Raw genomic sequence first — 14,041 nt, 5'->3', positions numbered from 1 at the left:
CACTATGTAACACTCAAATCTATTACAAAGAGCACTGGTGAGGGCTGCTAAGCCCAAAGTCTGCAGTTCAAACCCACCAGCCGTTCTGGGGGAGGAAAGAGGCAACACTCTGCTTCTATAAAGATTTGGAGTCCCAGTGACCCTGTGGGGCATTTCTATTCTGACATACAGTGTCAATGAGCCAGAAAGGACCTGTTGGCAATGGATTCAAAAATAGAATATTGATCACATCCAGAAGTAATATTTGATAAATTTGCCTCTAAACTTCCAATTATGCACATTGCCTTATGTTACAATAGGCAAGAGCATGCATTCCCAAAAGGCCGTCTAGTGTGTATAGCTTTCTAACCAAACTGCCATTTAACACCACGAGAGAATTAGAGAACTTTGTCAGCATGTCCTGAGCTTCTCCGTTCTTGCCAAATGTGGAAGGTTATCAAGAAAGTCTTGAACATGAAAGTTCCAGAAAGGGCAGCACCCCATGTCCTATGTGAACTTGCTGGCTGCATGCCACTGAACATTCAGCAGCAGAGTTTATTTAGGACCTCAGTCCCAGCCTCCCTGGAGTCCACTGAATCACAGGGACTCTGGGTTTCATAGCAGAACTGCACTCTTCGGGGTTGTCAGGGATGATGTCCTTTGGAAAGCAGATTACAAGGCCTTTTTTTCCAGGGCTTACATAACCTTTCGTTAAAATACACATTACATGGACAAATATATATGTGTTAGACTTAGGACAATGCTTATAACTAATGGTGAATGATTATCAAGTTATTTGCCCGAAGACAAGACTCCAGGCAACCAGAGCAAACAGACACCGTTGTTTCTCCCACAGTAGGCAGGGCTCACTCCCTGCTGTTAGGGACAGTGGATTGCAGACATCATTGTTTCTCCCACAGTAGGCAGGGCTCACTCCCTGCTTTTAGGGACAGTGGATTGCTTCCCCTCAAAGCTTAGACTAACTCAAGTCTCCAGCTGTAGGTCAATCAAGGTTAGGCCACAGTCAAGAATCTAGGATCCATCCATCTTGTTACCTGTTTACCCTTAATCCCTCCTCTTCCTATTGCGAGTATACACCTAGATTGTCCCCCTCCCATTACTGTATTACCTAGAGTACAACCCTTTGCTGTGACGTATACCTCTACCTGTAATTAGGGGCTTGCACGTCCCCAAAAGCTATATAAGCCTTGGTTAGCAATAAATCTCTCTCCCTCTCTCTCTCTCTCTCCTGCCCTGAAACACCAAGAGGAGCTGAGGTGAGCATGCTACCACAAAATGTGACTTCATTATTTCAATCTCTCTATTATCCCTCATATTCTTTATGACTTCACTGTAACTCTTATTGATTCTGGCTGTGCAATTGCACCTACCGGGTCTGTGATGGTTTGTTAGGGGCTGGCTCCCCTGACACTCCCTAAGCAAGTTTGGTTTCTTTTTAAATTACTTTTAATGGTATAATATCCACATATCATACACTTACATAGATAAGCCACTTCTAATTCTAATAAGAGTTGTATATACATCACCACAATCCGCTCCCATCCCCCTCCCCGCCTTTCCCGATAAACCACTGTTTCAGTTATTTTCTGTATGCAGCCAACTTGTTTCTATGCTTCCTAAACTGGGAAACCTAACAGAAACAATAAAAAAACAAAATGAGATAGCAAGAAGAAAGCAATAATAATAATATCAAGATTAAAAAAAATACAGAGTAAGAAAGAAAAAAACCACCAACGGTATTTAAAAAGCCAGAGAAGAAATTTCTTTCTTGGAATAATCGAGAAATATTTGAGCATAGAGCAAGCTCAGATTGGGTCAAGAGAGAGGTCAACTGACCAAGTATCATATTATAGTACAATTCACCATAATCAAGTTTACAATAATTTCTGTCTGACAGATGGGGCTTTCTACTCCTGTGAAGTTTCAGTCTGGGACACTCACAGGGGCAGTCCTATAAGGTTGCTGTAACTCAGCGCCAATTTGATGCAGTCAGTTTGGGTTTACTAAATTTCAAAATACTTACAGACAAGAGATTTTTTTTTTTCAAGTCCATCTTTTTAAATTACTGCTATATTAGTAGGTGTGAAGGGCTATCTCATTGTTTTTTTTTCTCCAATATTGGCATATGTCTGGCCGGATCAGTATCAGGCTGGCTCCTAGCAGCAAGTGACCTTGAATTTCCCCCACCTGTGTGCGAAGCTGACCAGAGCTAGCTGAAACAACTAGCAGGGAGTGACCTTGAATCTCCCACACACACCTGCGGAGCTGACCAGAGCTGGCTAATGTAACCTGTCAGCAGCTTTGCTAGTCTTTTTTCCTTTTACTCACGGCCCGTTTTGCTCACAGCCCATCCTGCACCTGCACGTTTCACACTGCCCACCGCACCCAGCACGAACACACCTGAAACCAGGAAGACACCTTACATTCCAGAAACCCGGACATACCTTTTTCTCCCAATTCCTGACAACTTTACCTTATATGGATCAAGGCAGCCCAGTCACATGTTCCCCGGCAATATAAACACCACTCCTGTAGTCTGGAGTGTGACTCCCAGGCCCAGATGTTGTGGACTGTGGGACTTTGCCCAGGCTGGGTTTTTCTCCCTAATAAAGTCTGTTTGCTCAAATTCGACTGATTTGGTCTCTGGAGCCTCTCGACCACCTTACAGCAAGCATATAGTTCACATATCACATAATTCAACAGTTGAATTGTATGAAGAGTTGTACATTAGGCGAGTTATACAATCATCCCCACAATCAGTTTCACAATATTTTCTTTATTCTTGCTTTCATGGTTATTAGCTTTCCATCTCCCTCTAACCTTCCCTGCCATATCCACAAGGAGCCATTAATCCAGTTACTGTCTCTACAGATTTACAAACGAGTAATTTTTATGAGAGGCCTTCTCAGGGACAGTGATTCATTTTTTCAACAAATAATTAGAGCGTGCTTACTATGCAGTTTACACAATGTTCAAAGTGAGTTGAATATGGATGTGAGGGAAAGAAGAAACTTGATATATAGGAAACCAGAACTACAGCGAGGCTTCTGTGAAACACCTTCAAAACAGTATTTTACAAGTATTCAAAATACTTTCATGAATACCATGAGGAATGGATCATATGACATCATGTCACTTCTGGGATAGCACTGCCCAAAAAGCACAATCTAACCATTAGACAAACTTAAATTGAAGAAAATCCTACAAAGTATAAGGGGCTTCAAAAAACGTTCATAGACATATTGTCCAGACACCAGTCCCCGGAGAAGGATACCATGGTTGGTAAATAGCAGAGCACGGAAAAAAAGGGGAAGGCCCTCGACAAGATGAACTGACACAGTGACTGCAACGATGGGCTGGGGCGCAGGAACAAGTGCAAGGCTGGAGCAGGACCGTACAGTGTGTCGTTCGGTCGTGCACAGGGTTTCTGTGGGTTGGAACAGACTTGATGGCACCTAAAAACAATCACATGACCCCAAATTCCTACGTATTAATCCCTGAGAAATGAAAACATATTTACACAAAACCTGTATGTAAATGTTTGCACCAGATGTACTCATAATCATCAAATATTAGAAACAATTCAAAGGTCCTTCAACCTGTGAATGAATAAACTGTGGCATATCCGTGCAATTGAAAACTATGCAGTAATAAAAGGGATGACATATAAATATGTGCAAAAGCAGAGGTAAATATCAAAAGCATCATGTTAAATCACACACCTGACATTCTGGAAGAAGCAAGTTAGAAGGATGTCAGAGAACTGTCAGGGGCAGAGCTGGTGAGCAGCTGGTCATGAACGAGTGGCGCAATGGCATCTGGAGAATGATGACACTATTCTAGATCTCGAGTGGCCTGGCCATCACGTGAAGTTATTCGTCAAAACTCAAAGAATCATATAGCAAAAGAGAGACTTACTGCACACAATGCTTTATACTTACATGAAGAAAAGAGTACGTTCACAGATATTTCCTTTTATTCTCGACTCCTTAACAAACAGCAGGCATTTTGTAAGTCTCTCATTTTGTAAGTGAAGCACCAAGTAAATACCTGAGCTTATAAATTACACGTGACAAGGCTAAAATTGTAGTCCAGGTACACTAATTCTGAACCAAATGCCTTGTTCTCTTTATGTTCCCATCTTCCACTAAATTTTATAAACCACAATAATCCTGAAGAGAAATAAAATGTGAGGAAGTGAGGGTAGCAGGGAGGAAACGAAGTGATCATAGCATGTGCACCATGTAAACTTAGCCTCGGTCCTACGGGAAAGTAAACACAAGCCACACTTGAAGAAGTCTGAATCGTGATCCACAGAAGCAGCAGATTAACTGACATCGGATTAGTTGGTCAGTTCTCCCATGAAATTTTCCATTCTTTAATGCTAGGAAAAGCAAAAAACCCACTAGTAGAGAGTTGCTTCCTACTCAGGGCGAACCTACAGAACAGAAAGTCTCCAAGACATCACTGTTTATGGAGCAGACTGCCTCATCACTCTCCCACGGAGCAATTGACGGATTCAAACCACTAACCTTGCAGTTAAGCAATTCAATGCCTAATCTATGCCACCAGCGCACCAAAGAAAAGCAAATACAAGTATAAAATATTCATAGGAAGCCTTGCAATATTTGCTACCATGCGAGCACTACCTGGTATTCAGGACTACAGTGAGAAACAGGATGGTGACTACAAAAAAAAGGGAAAATGGATTAAACGATAATGGAATTATCCCACAAATTTTTGGAAGGCTGTGTGTTTCTGTTCAGTTCTGAAACTGAAAGTTATCTTTAAGTTTTCCACTCTTAGGTAGGAACTCTTAGGAGTATGGCTTAGCTTTTAAAGTTGTAAAGCCTGTTGGATTGTAATCCATTTTTCCTATTTTTGAGATCATCTCATACCAAAAGAACAGATTATAAATACAATAGCTCAGAGGAAAGTTAAATTGTTTCTTTGGGGGGGGGAGGGGGCTGGAGGAAATCAATTGCACCTGTATGAAAATAGCATACCTCACCTAGAAACAGTGGCGTGGTTTCTTCTAAAGTTGATGCGTTAGGATCTGCCCCAGCTTTTAATAGAATCTGTATGACCTTCCAGTGTCCTTGACTTGCAGCGAGATGTATGGCAGAGAAGCCCTCAAAAGTCTTTGTGTTAATGTAGTTTTCAGATGAATCTATGGAATAAAATATGAAAACATCAACTAGAAGATTATCACTAATATTCTAGGTCTCAAGCGGCAAACATTCAAAGACAGTCTCTAGAAAATCAAGACCAAGTCCAGACTGCTGTCAGGTTTCAGCAGCTGTTGGGTATTTTTAACACAATTCTGTCCATTTCTTTTCCAGTTTATTTGGTTGGTTGGCTAGCTGACATATTTTATTTGATGAAACCCACTGCTATCAAGTTGATTACGATTTTAAAACAGCCTATAGGACAGAGTAGAACTACTCTGATAGGGTTTCCACGGCTGCAAATCTTTACTGAAGCAGAATGTCCCCCAAGGAGTGGCTAGTAAATTCAAAGTTCAGCCTTTTGGTTCACAGTTTAGCTGTTTTAACCACTGTGCAACCAGAGCTCCTTCTACTTGGTAAGTGACTCAAAGTGATAGGTCACAGTATGTAGGAGCCACAAAATTTTTTTTAAATAAATGAAGAAAGCCTTGAAGGGGGCCTAGACATACTATACACTAAGCCATGTTAAGATATGATTCTGGTGCAAGAACAGACAAGAAGGTACCCATCAGGGACAGGAGAACCTAGGACAGAGGTGAACTACTCCCACTTCCACCCTTCTCCAAAAATTTAACTCTTCAGTTATAACCTCATCTTTCTCCCATGGAGCAGCTTGTGGTTTCAAACTGTGCACCTTGTGGTCGCTTAGCAGCTCAACGCATAATCACTGCACCACGTACCACGAGGGCTCTTCTTTTCCAATGAGAAAGAATAAAAAGAGATGAGATTTAATCCCGGTCACTTAAAATACTATCCTTCACAGTGCCAAAGCGTGGACCTTTATACATCCTAGAAACAAATCAGGAGGTAGGAGGGGAAATCCTCGAGTGGAAGGCAGGCTGTGAGAAAAGAACTGAATTGTTATTACAAACGTATGGCGTGGTTCCATTGAGGAGGTGGGGAAACAGACAGGGACCTGAGTATGTAACTCTGACAACTATTATGACTGGATAATGTGTAAGCAAAACCCAAACCAAGAATGACTGTGGCATGACTCAAGTGGCAGGGCCAGACCTAAATTAAACTGCAGCACATCTCCGTTCCTGCTGCTTAAAGAGAACACGGAGCTTCTTGTAAAGTTTAATTGCTTGTAACCCAAAAGGAAAAAAGATCAAAATCGTAACTTGTCTAAGAAGTCATCGGCTAAAAGATGTTTGTCTTTTCTGTTTGTGCAGCTTGATCCTTGGTCAACATGCTCTAGGAAGTTAGGCCATAGAAACATAAATGTTAAGAAAGATTGTCCTTTAACAACATCCCTGAAACTTTTTGTTATGCACTCCTTGTGCCTGTGAACATGTTTACTCCATCTAATAAAACCTTACTCTCTTCTTGCAATATAGAACACTCTACTGGGGTGCTGGGTGCATCTTCTGAAACGTGGATCTCCTTATACCAGTAAAAATCTTTGCTTTCACTTCTAACAAAGTGTACTGGTGGTTTGGCTACCATAAAATGAAGAAAAAGGAAATGCATATAAACACTATATTCTAGTTGTTTCTCACAGGGGGCTGGTAAGCAATTCTGAAACACTACATAAATATGCTAGGAGTGAACACATAAAGTGGATGGCAGAGGTAGAAGCTGGATTTCTCATGCTGCAAAGGGGGGGTCGGGGTGGGGGAAAGTTTCAGATATGCAAAGGAAGAAGGCCAGGCCGAAATGAAATGAACCAAGTGGCACAAGAGTCCAGACATGATAGAGACAGCTGAGGAGATACAGATAGATTATTTTATAGCTCAGACTGTTCCAATTTTGGCCATTAGAAACCTTTCCAGGTTGCCTGTAGTGTTCCTTTAACTTGCCACCAGTGTCTTGCTTTTTGAAGATTTTTTTTTTTCTGGTCCCGTACGATGCACCAGGTTCATCTTGTCTAACCTCCCGCCCCCTCAACACACACACACACACACACACACACACACACACACACACACCCCAGCTGCGACATCAGGTCAGCTCATCCTCATTTGTCAGAGTAGAACTGTGCTTCACACAGTTTTCAATGGCTGATCACTACACCTTTCTCCAAAGGTGCCTCTGGGTGGCTCACACATTGACCTTTAAGTTACTAGCTGATCGTGTTAACCATTTGTACCACCCAGGGACTCCTCCACACAGAAGAACTTCAGTGCCAAGGATAGCAAAAAGGATAATGGGGAAAATCGAGTATAACATGTATAAAATGCAGAGTCTAGTAAACAGCAGTGTATTAATGTTGGCTCTTTGTTGTGATAAGTGTACTATAGAGATAAAAGCTGTTAACAACAGAAGTAACTGGATGAGAGAGAAGCAGGGACTCTGTAGTAATTTTGCAACTTTAAACAGGAAATAGAAAACCTACACAAATTCAATGCCTAAGCATTATGACTAAGTACAGTCTTGTAACTAGCTATGAAAAAAATATGTAAATTAGGAGAACATTAGCTGTAGTGCATTTTTAAAAAACACTTCTAAAACAAAGATGTAACTCGTGTCATTTAATAAGTACCTCTACTCCAGTCTTTAACTTTAATTCAAGTAATTCCAACAGGTCTCTAAGATATGTAAATTAACTACTTACTTAACTGAGTGGGATTGTCACATTATTCTCCCAAAGCACCATCTGTTCAATTCATAATGCTGATATCCCATCTTTAATTTTCAAGGGCTTTAATATCACTAGTGTGATGGACTTAAAAAACATGCAACAAACACCATAATTCGACTTCAAGTTGCATGTAAAAAGAAATGGATAATTTTTTAAATCTCCTAAGATTCATGAATATTCTCTCAGGTTTTTAGGAAATGGTAAGATTTTAAAGTTCTGCAGGGACTACTATACAAAATGGGAAATTTTTCATTTGTACAAGAAACTGGTTTCTAAATTTTGAACAGTGTTTAAAAATACTGAGAAAGACACAACAAATAAATCTGGTAAAATGTTGACATAGTGTAAGTGTGGGGTTACAGGTGATTGACTTTTTAGAAAGGAGACCCGGTGGTCCAGTGCTCAATGCTGAGTGATCAGTGATTCAAACCTGCCAAGCCGTTCCACAGCAGAACGCTGTGGCAGTGTTTCCAAGACTACCACCTTAGAAATCTGAGGGGCAGCTCCACTCTGAGTCAGAATTCACTAGGCGACAGTGGGGTTCTTCTGCAGGGGTGGGGACTTTTTTCCTGCAACGGGCCATTTGGATATTTATAACATCAATGAAAAATTGCAGGCTCTGCATGATCTTGTACAAGAACAGCTGAAAGAGGGTCATATTGCAGAGACTCTTAGCCCCTGGAACTCCCCTATGTTTGTAATTAGAAAGAAATCAGGCAGCTGGAGGATGCTCACAGACTTAAGGGCTATTAATTCTACTAGTAGCAGCCAGGTCTCCCTTCACCTAGCATGATTCCAAAAAACTGGGATATGACTGTGATAGACTTGAAGGATTGCTTTTATACTATTCAGTTAGATCCTGCTGATCATGAAAGATTTGCTTTCACTGTGCCCAAGTTGAACCATAAAGCTCCTAATAAGAGATTCCATCTCAAAACTCTGGCTCAAGGCATGGTAAACAGTGCTACAATGTGTCAATTCTTTGTAGGGAAGGTATTAAGAGCCAGTCAGGAGACTGTTCTCTGAGGCGTATATAATACACTACATGGATGACATTTTGATAGCTGCTGCTAACAGTAACATGCTGCAGCAGACTTATATGCACATCAGTGAGGCAATCTCTCAGGCAGGATTAGTAATTAACTGCTACTGATAAGATTCAAACTACCAGTCCCCACGCCTATCTAGGGACAGTGATAAATCGGATCACGATCAAGCCACAGAGACTTGAGATTAGAAAAGACCATCTTAAGACATTGAATGATTTCCAGAAACTTTTAGGAGAAATAAACTGGATGAGACCCTACCTAGGTATCCCCACAGAGGAACTTAAACATTATTTGAAATATTAAAGGGGGACTGACTCTCAGCTGAATAGCCCCAGAGAGCTCACCCCTGAGGCTCGCCTCGAGTTGCAGTTTGTGGAGGAGAGGCTCAGCCAGGGGGCGATCTATCCAGTCGATCCTGACATGAGCATACACCTTATTATTTTCCACATTCCAGTCACTCCCACTGCTACTTTGGCTCAAGAGGGCAAGCCTCTCGAGTGGATACATTTAGGGGAACACTGGCCCTAAGGTCATCTGGCCTTATAGGACGCAAGTAGCCCAGCTGGTATCCAAAGGCAGGCTCTGCTGCCGATAGCTATGTGGGTTTGATCCGGCTGTCATAACTCTGCCTTACACTCCCGCTCAAGTGAGGAGCCTTTTAGAACTTGCCACGGATTTTCAGATAGCATTAGCCGAATTTTGTGGGAAACTAGATTGCCACTATCCTCCAGGGAGACTTTGGGGTTTTCTAAAACAAACTCCCTGGACCCTCAGCAAGGTTTTCTCACACAAGCCAATTGAAGGAGCCCCCATAAAACCTCACAGACAGCTCCAGTAATGGCATGGCAGCCTACTGGGGTCCCTCCTCTCGTTCCTTCCAAACCTGTTACACCTCTGCTCAGAAAGCAGAGATATTTGCTATCATTTTACTATTTGAAGATATGAAGCAGCCTATCAACATAATCAGTGACTCGGCTTACACAATGCAAGTCTGTTCTTTCATTGAAACAGCGAAGTTGAAGATAGATCCATACTCTGACATCGGCAGATTATTCCTCACTTTACAGAACCAGATAAGAACACGCTCTCACCCTTTCTTCACAGGACACACAAGAGCACACACACAATTACCGGCACCCATTTCCCTGGGACATGCCAATGCAGACGTGCTAACACAAAAGGCATTCACTACTCCCACAAGCGGAACATCAAAGACTACACAATGCTGCCAGTCTTAGGGATAGGTATCACCTGACATGGGCACAGGCCAGGCAGATTGTCAGAGAATGCCCTCACTGCCAGCACGCCTCTCAGAGAAGGACCTGACGGAGTCAACCCAGGTGGTGACCAGTCCAACGCAACCTGGCAGTTGGACGTCACTCACATACCTTTTATGGGCATCAGCCATGGCTGGCGAGTCCACAAAATATGTCATCGGCCACTTGCTGGCCTGTTTCGCTGTGATGGGCACTTCTACACACTTAAAGACAGACAATGGCCCTGCTTACACTAGCAAGAGATTTCGCAATTTTTGTCAAGATTGGAATATCCATCACCTAACAGGGATCCCTTACAACCCCCAAGGCCAAGCCCTCATTGAACGGGCACATGGCACACTAAAAACTCAATTATTTGAATAGAAGGGGGAAACGAAAGGTGAGACAGCACACAATAAACTCCATTTGGCCATATTGACTCTAAATTTCTTCTCACTTCCAAAAGATTCCAATGTAACTAGGGCGGAGAAACACTTTTCCACCCCCACAGAGAAAGCTGACTCGGGAAAAATCTGGTGGAAGAACGATGACGGAGTCTGGAAACCAGGTTTGCTGGTGACCAGGGGTAGAGGCTATGCTTATACTCTTTCAGATGGTGGGGAAAATAGATGGACCCTCCCTTAGAAGAGTCCAGCCACGGATTGAGAGGGACAAGGAAAAGGAAGGCCCCGCCTAGCCACTGTGATCCTGACTCTGCCCCAGTCAAGGAGATGGCAGCCCTCTCCATAAGTAAGAGACATCGTAGGATCAAACACTCGACAACTCAACCCCCTAGCTGGGGACAGATAAAAGTTCTGAACCAGCAGGCATGAGCAACACTAGCTAACACTCGCAGGCCTGTCACCCATGAGAGTGTGCTCCTGGCAATGTTTGCCATTATGTCTGTCGTCTCCACGGAGGTAAGTGCCAATCACTTTTATTGGGCTTATGTCCCCCATCCCCTCTACTAGAGATAGTGGAGTGGACCCAGGCTGGCTCTGTCATATTTGTAAATGACTCCGTATGGACACCGGGGCCTTGGGGAAATGGAGTAGCCAGACATCCTGATGAGCAAGGCAGAGAATTTAATTTCACTCTCGGTTTTGAAACTCTGCCTTTACGTGTGGGCGCCAACCCTGGCTGCTTAACGGTTAACTATCAGACATGGAATAACTGGCTGGTCTTTAATGAAACCAGCTATGGCTTCTATATGATAATGGGTGAAGCATTTGCCGAATATGAAAACTCCACTACTGTGGAGGGAAGAGGAGATATGGAAACCTGTAAAGTTATGAGTTACCGGCATGTCTTTGCTGATAGACTCAAATGGCTCAAATGTCAGGGGCCACATGGAAAGGTATTAAGAAATGACACTGTGACTATCATTGATTGGGGCCCCATGGGAAGTTTCTAACTAATTGCTCAGAGGAATCTAATTTCACCTCATGTGATTATATAAGTGATTGTGAATGGCAAAGGACCCCTAATGGCATTGCCACCTTCAGGTCAAGGTCGATGGCCTGGCATGAGGGAGGCCTTGCACCTCCCCGCCCCAGGTTACTGAAGCCTGTGACAGGACCTGAACAGTGGGACCTGTGGAAATTACCGCTTGCCACTAAGCCTTTAACAGACTATACAGGATGCCTTACTGGCACCAGTCATTCTGGCTATACTTATACTTTTCCCAAGAAGGAGACTCGATACATAGTCTCGTGTGTAAAGCTGCCTTATGTGTTTGCTGTAGGAAACATTATCATAAATGAAACTGCTCGCAGTGCCACTTGCCATAATTGTAGATTATACACTTGCATTAACCATGCTCTGCTTGTAAACCTTTCAAAAGACAGCATCCTCATCCTAAAGAGCAGGATGGGGGTGTGGATTCCAGTGGAGATGAAGCGCAGATGGGAGAGCAGTCCAGAATCATCCTTCGTGATGCAAATGATGTCTGAGATGCTGAAAGGACCTCGCCGATTCGTGGGTATGTTAATCGCAGCTATATTTGGATTTATAGCAATTGCCACCACTGCTGCTGTCGCTGGGAGTGCTCTACAAGAGTCCATCAAAACTGAGCATTTCGTGCAGAAGTGGCAAGTGAACTCACATCAGCTCTGGGCCACTCAAGTAAAGGTGGACGATGAACTGGGGGAAACGTGGCAGAGCTGCAACAAACTGTCCAGTGGTTGGGAGATCAAATTATGGACTTACAACATCAATTAATGCTAAAGTGTGATTGGAATGTTACGGATTTCTGTATGACCCCTTATCCTTATAATAAGACATTGCATAATTGGGATTTGATCAGGAAACATTTGCAAGGGTTTAAGGGAAACATTTCATTAGATGTTGATCAGCTTAAAAAGGATATTTTCTATACATTCAAAGACAAGCTTGAGGCATCTCCTGGCTCCGATATGATTAAGCAATTGGTGAATGGCATGGAAGGGTTGGGCCCGCGAGCTTGGGCTCAAAGCATTTCACATAGCTTAAGTTCTAGTCTGACTGTGTTGTTTATCATCATAATTTTGATGCTCACAGTCTCGTGTCGCTTCTATAGGAAGCTAAGAGATATGAAAAGAGACCACGTTGCCTCCGTAACACTATTAAATCTTAAACGTAATGCATAAAGGGTAAATGTGGGATACTAGCACCAAGAGAAATAAAACTGGGACTTATTCCCTGACTGGTACATAGGGAATCTGGAAGACTAGTATTCCATGGCTGGAAGACCGCCACTCTGGTAGTTGGAGATAGGGTCCGAAAACATTTTCCTGCGGTAAGCTATCATTTCCCTCTAAAGCTGTGCTGCCTTAAAGTGAGCACATGGCTGATTCATTCTCCCTATAGAAGCAGACACTGCTATTCGTTCCTTTTCTTCCCGCCGCAGCATCCAGCCCCTCTCATACCCTCCTCCAATAGAAGATGGGCATAGCGGACCTTTATCCTCCAGGCCTGGATTCAAGACGTTTACCATAAGCCTGAATTTTTGGCTGTATTAATTGGATTATGAAGCTTTGCCTTGACAGCTTTTAATGTATGGAAAATAACCATGTCGCCCATGTATCTTGAATTTTATATATAAAACAAAAGGGGGAATTATGGGAAACAGAAGGATTTCTCCCAAGTTGTCTCCTCCAAATACATGCCAGACTTAGCTGCTTCAGAATGACTGTATACTTGGCGGTCTTCAGGAGTGGATTGGCGGTGGTCATTCTCCCTGAGAGTTATCAGCTGTCTAGGCCAAGCAGACACCACTGTTTATCCCACAATAAGTAGGGCCCACTCCCTTCTGTTAAGGATAGTAGTTGTCTGTTTCCTTGGAGGAGACACTGGAGAGGTCAAACCCAGCCAAGGATGACCAAGATTAGGCTGCCATCATGAATCTAGAGTCTGCCCATCTTGTCACATGTATACCCCTAGACCTTCCCATTCCTATAGGCACACCCCTAGTTCATCCCCTTCCTGTTATGCTTATGCCTATCATAGATCTCCTTCTTACAATGTGTTTGCCTATTGTACTGCCCCTTCCTGTGACGTGAGATTCTGTAATCATGTCCCCCTAAAGAGATATAATGCTTGGTCAGCAATAAAGAGGAGGCTCTCTCTGGCTCCCGGGAGCCTGGAGACTCCCCGATTCTCAGTCCCCGAGGCTGCTCCTGCTTTCATGGCCGGGTTACCCCCACGACGACCATCAAGCGGGGCGGAGGTGAGCAATGCTACCATGAATTGTGTCTGACTCCATTACTTGACTCTCTTTTACCTCCCTTGCTCTCTATGACTTTACTATAATCTTTACTCATTATCGCTGTACAATTGCGCCTACCGGACCTGTGATGATTGGTGGGGAACTCCCTCCCCCTTCACCCCACAATACTGGTCAGACATTTAACTGACCCCTAAAGTGATGGCTAGAACTGCTCCTCT

At 43.1% G+C, this 14,041-nt stretch overlaps 1 protein-coding gene across 5 annotated transcripts in view; it reads right to left on the bottom strand.

Moving 5' to 3' along the window:
• LOC101652105 (ankyrin repeat and SOCS box protein 3) overlaps window positions 1–14,041 on the bottom strand; it is a 141,220-nt gene that overhangs the window by 33,343 nt on the left and 93,836 nt on the right. For all 5 annotated transcript variants that reach the window (XM_045294201.1, XM_045294203.1, XM_045294200.1 and 2 more), the window contains one exon: window positions 5,012–5,170. In XM_045294201.1, the coding sequence (XP_045150136.1) occupies window positions 5,012–5,170 (159 nt within the window). The remainder of the gene's footprint in view (window positions 1–5,011; window positions 5,171–14,041) is intronic.

The sequence above is a fragment of the Echinops telfairi genome, unplaced genomic scaffold (genome assembly GCF_000313985.2).
Source record: "Echinops telfairi isolate 266 unplaced genomic scaffold, ASM31398v2 ScPeMD7_2573;HRSCAF=3158, whole genome shotgun sequence".
Taxonomy (NCBI): domain Eukaryota; kingdom Metazoa; phylum Chordata; class Mammalia; order Afrosoricida; family Tenrecidae; genus Echinops; species Echinops telfairi.
This window is presented reverse-complemented; position numbering and strand designations above follow the sequence as displayed.